Here is a 1,994-nt window from a genome sequence, read left to right as displayed (position 1 = left end):
TATTGTATATCTCCATCTATTAGTTTAAATTTTTGAGAGAAATAACATTATAACAGTATTCATAATTAAAACACAAAATATATAGATAAAAAGAGAAATATATTTTGCTTACATTAAGCCAAAAATAGAGAAAAAAACAGTTTGATTAAAGTACATAATTATTTCAATACACATCTTAAAAAAGAAGCTGCTAATTCTCGCCCAAAAAATAATTAGTAGTTTACTTAATTTATTTCTCTATGACAACAGTATAACTTTGTTGCAGATTTTCTGAAGATGTTCACATTTTTCATATGGAAAAGCGTTCCACAGGTAAATTCCAGTGCACTACTTGCCCAAAATAATATAGAGATAACAATAATTTTTTGTTTTCTAAATTAATTAATAATTTTGGTGTTGTGTGCAGGGAGCAGCCACAACATGCTACGTTGCTCTGCATCCAAGCGTGAAAGGTGTGAGTGGGAAGTACTTTCTGGATTGCAATGAGTTCCAACCAAGTGCATTTGCCTCAAACGAACTCTTAGGAAGAAAACTCTGGGACTTCAGCAACAAGTTGATCAACTCAATTTCCAAACCTTGATCTATAATAAATAAATAAATACTATATATAATTAGGTCTCTTCATTTGCCCTACATGGGACAGAACATTGTTGTGTCAAAATTATGATTAATTATTATGCCTATTTGCACTAGAGATACCCACTAGTACTGAAGTTATATAAGCTTAATTGTCATAATTAATCCCATGTTTCTCGTACATTACTATTTTTATCTTTGTACCCACAATTTAGAGTTCTTATGAGAAAGAAAAAAAATCATATTTTTCTATTTTTTTAAAAGTTCTCAATTAACTTTTTGAAAAATTAAAAACATTTTTTTAAAATGATACTAAATACGGGTAATATAATTTTTCATAATTCAAAAGTAAAAGAAAAATAAGAGAAAGTCTAATTGTATAAAAATAAGAGAAAGTTTAGGGGTCACCATTTTTATTAAAATTTGGTCAGCACTTAATTAATAAAAAAAGTGAGTAATTCTATACTATTGAATAAAATCTCACACCATTAAAAACATTAATAATGACTAATCAATTGCTACAAATCACAAAACTTACTGCTCCTAACACTCCTCTAAAGATAAAGTGTTAGTTAATATTGATAAAAAGTATTAGTTTATTTTGACATTTTTAGTGTTTTATTATTTTAATTTTTTTTACTGACTTACCTGCTGAATTATTATCGAAAAACATTAATGTTGATCATGCTCCCACAAGCCGAAAGCAAGAACGACGAAAGCAGAAGCAGCAACAACAACCGCCGCAAAGATTGGTGGAACAATGAGATCAATTCTAGACTTGAAGAAAAGCTCTACTGGGAAACAAAGCGTGTCTCCTGGAAAATCCAAAGGGACTCTAATGTTAGTGGACCCTTCAACATTATTATTATGAATAATAGGTTTGATGTTATTATTATTGGTGCACTTTTGGGAGAATGAAGAAGAAGGAGATATGGCAGAGACAAAAGCCACTTCAGGAGACAAAGAAGCCACAGCCACAGTTAAGGTTAGTAGGGTGACCCATGTGGCTGAATAGATTAGTAGTGGTGCCCATGTGCTTATTATTCTTGTCAGCTGCTGCAAACGGATTAGATTACAGAGCTCCCAAAGGGACATTATTATTATTATTATTGTTGTGGGGAATGCACAATATCATGATAATGGGTTCTAAGAATATATAGGAAGTAGTTGAATTTATATTGCTGGTTGATCGATAAGAGCAGTTAAATGAGGATTTGGACCATCTGCTCTTTTTCCCCATTTTCTATATATGGTAGTGATCGTATATATTTTGTTCTATATGATGTGACACTAAAATATACTAGATTTTTCTGTATATATTTTTTAAATATCGATAAAGTGTTTTAAATTTTAAATCTTAAATCATAATTCTAAAACCTAAATCCTCACATACAAAAATAAAATTTAAAAAATAATTT

The 1,994-nt window shown here is 29.8% G+C and overlaps 2 protein-coding genes across 2 annotated transcripts in view; one reads left to right on the top strand and one right to left on the bottom strand.

Annotated features, from left to right (window-relative positions):
* Nucleotides 1–765, top strand: part of LOC107625171 (short-chain dehydrogenase TIC 32, chloroplastic) — a 10,378-nt gene extending 9,613 nt beyond the window's left edge. The window contains exons 7-8 of the mRNA XM_016327747.2: nt 266–312; nt 407–765. Of these exons, the coding sequence (XP_016183233.1) occupies nt 266–312; nt 407–580 (221 nt within the window). The 3' untranslated portion in view covers nt 581–765. The remainder of the gene's footprint in view (nt 1–265; nt 313–406) is intronic.
* On the bottom strand, nt 108–1,836 carry LOC107625172. The gene is made up of 2 exons (XM_016327748.2): nt 1,225–1,836; nt 108–581 (listed from the first exon to the last, which is right to left on the bottom strand). Exon 1 carries the CDS (start codon nt 1,669–1,671, stop codon nt 1,249–1,251), a length of 423 nt encoding a protein of 140 aa, XP_016183234.1. The 5' UTR covers nt 1,672–1,836; the 3' UTR covers nt 108–581; nt 1,225–1,248.

Source organism: Arachis ipaensis, chromosome B02 (assembly GCF_000816755.2).
Source record: "Arachis ipaensis cultivar K30076 chromosome B02, Araip1.1, whole genome shotgun sequence".
Lineage (NCBI taxonomy): Eukaryota > Viridiplantae > Streptophyta > Magnoliopsida > Fabales > Fabaceae > Arachis > Arachis ipaensis.
This window is presented reverse-complemented; position numbering and strand designations above follow the sequence as displayed.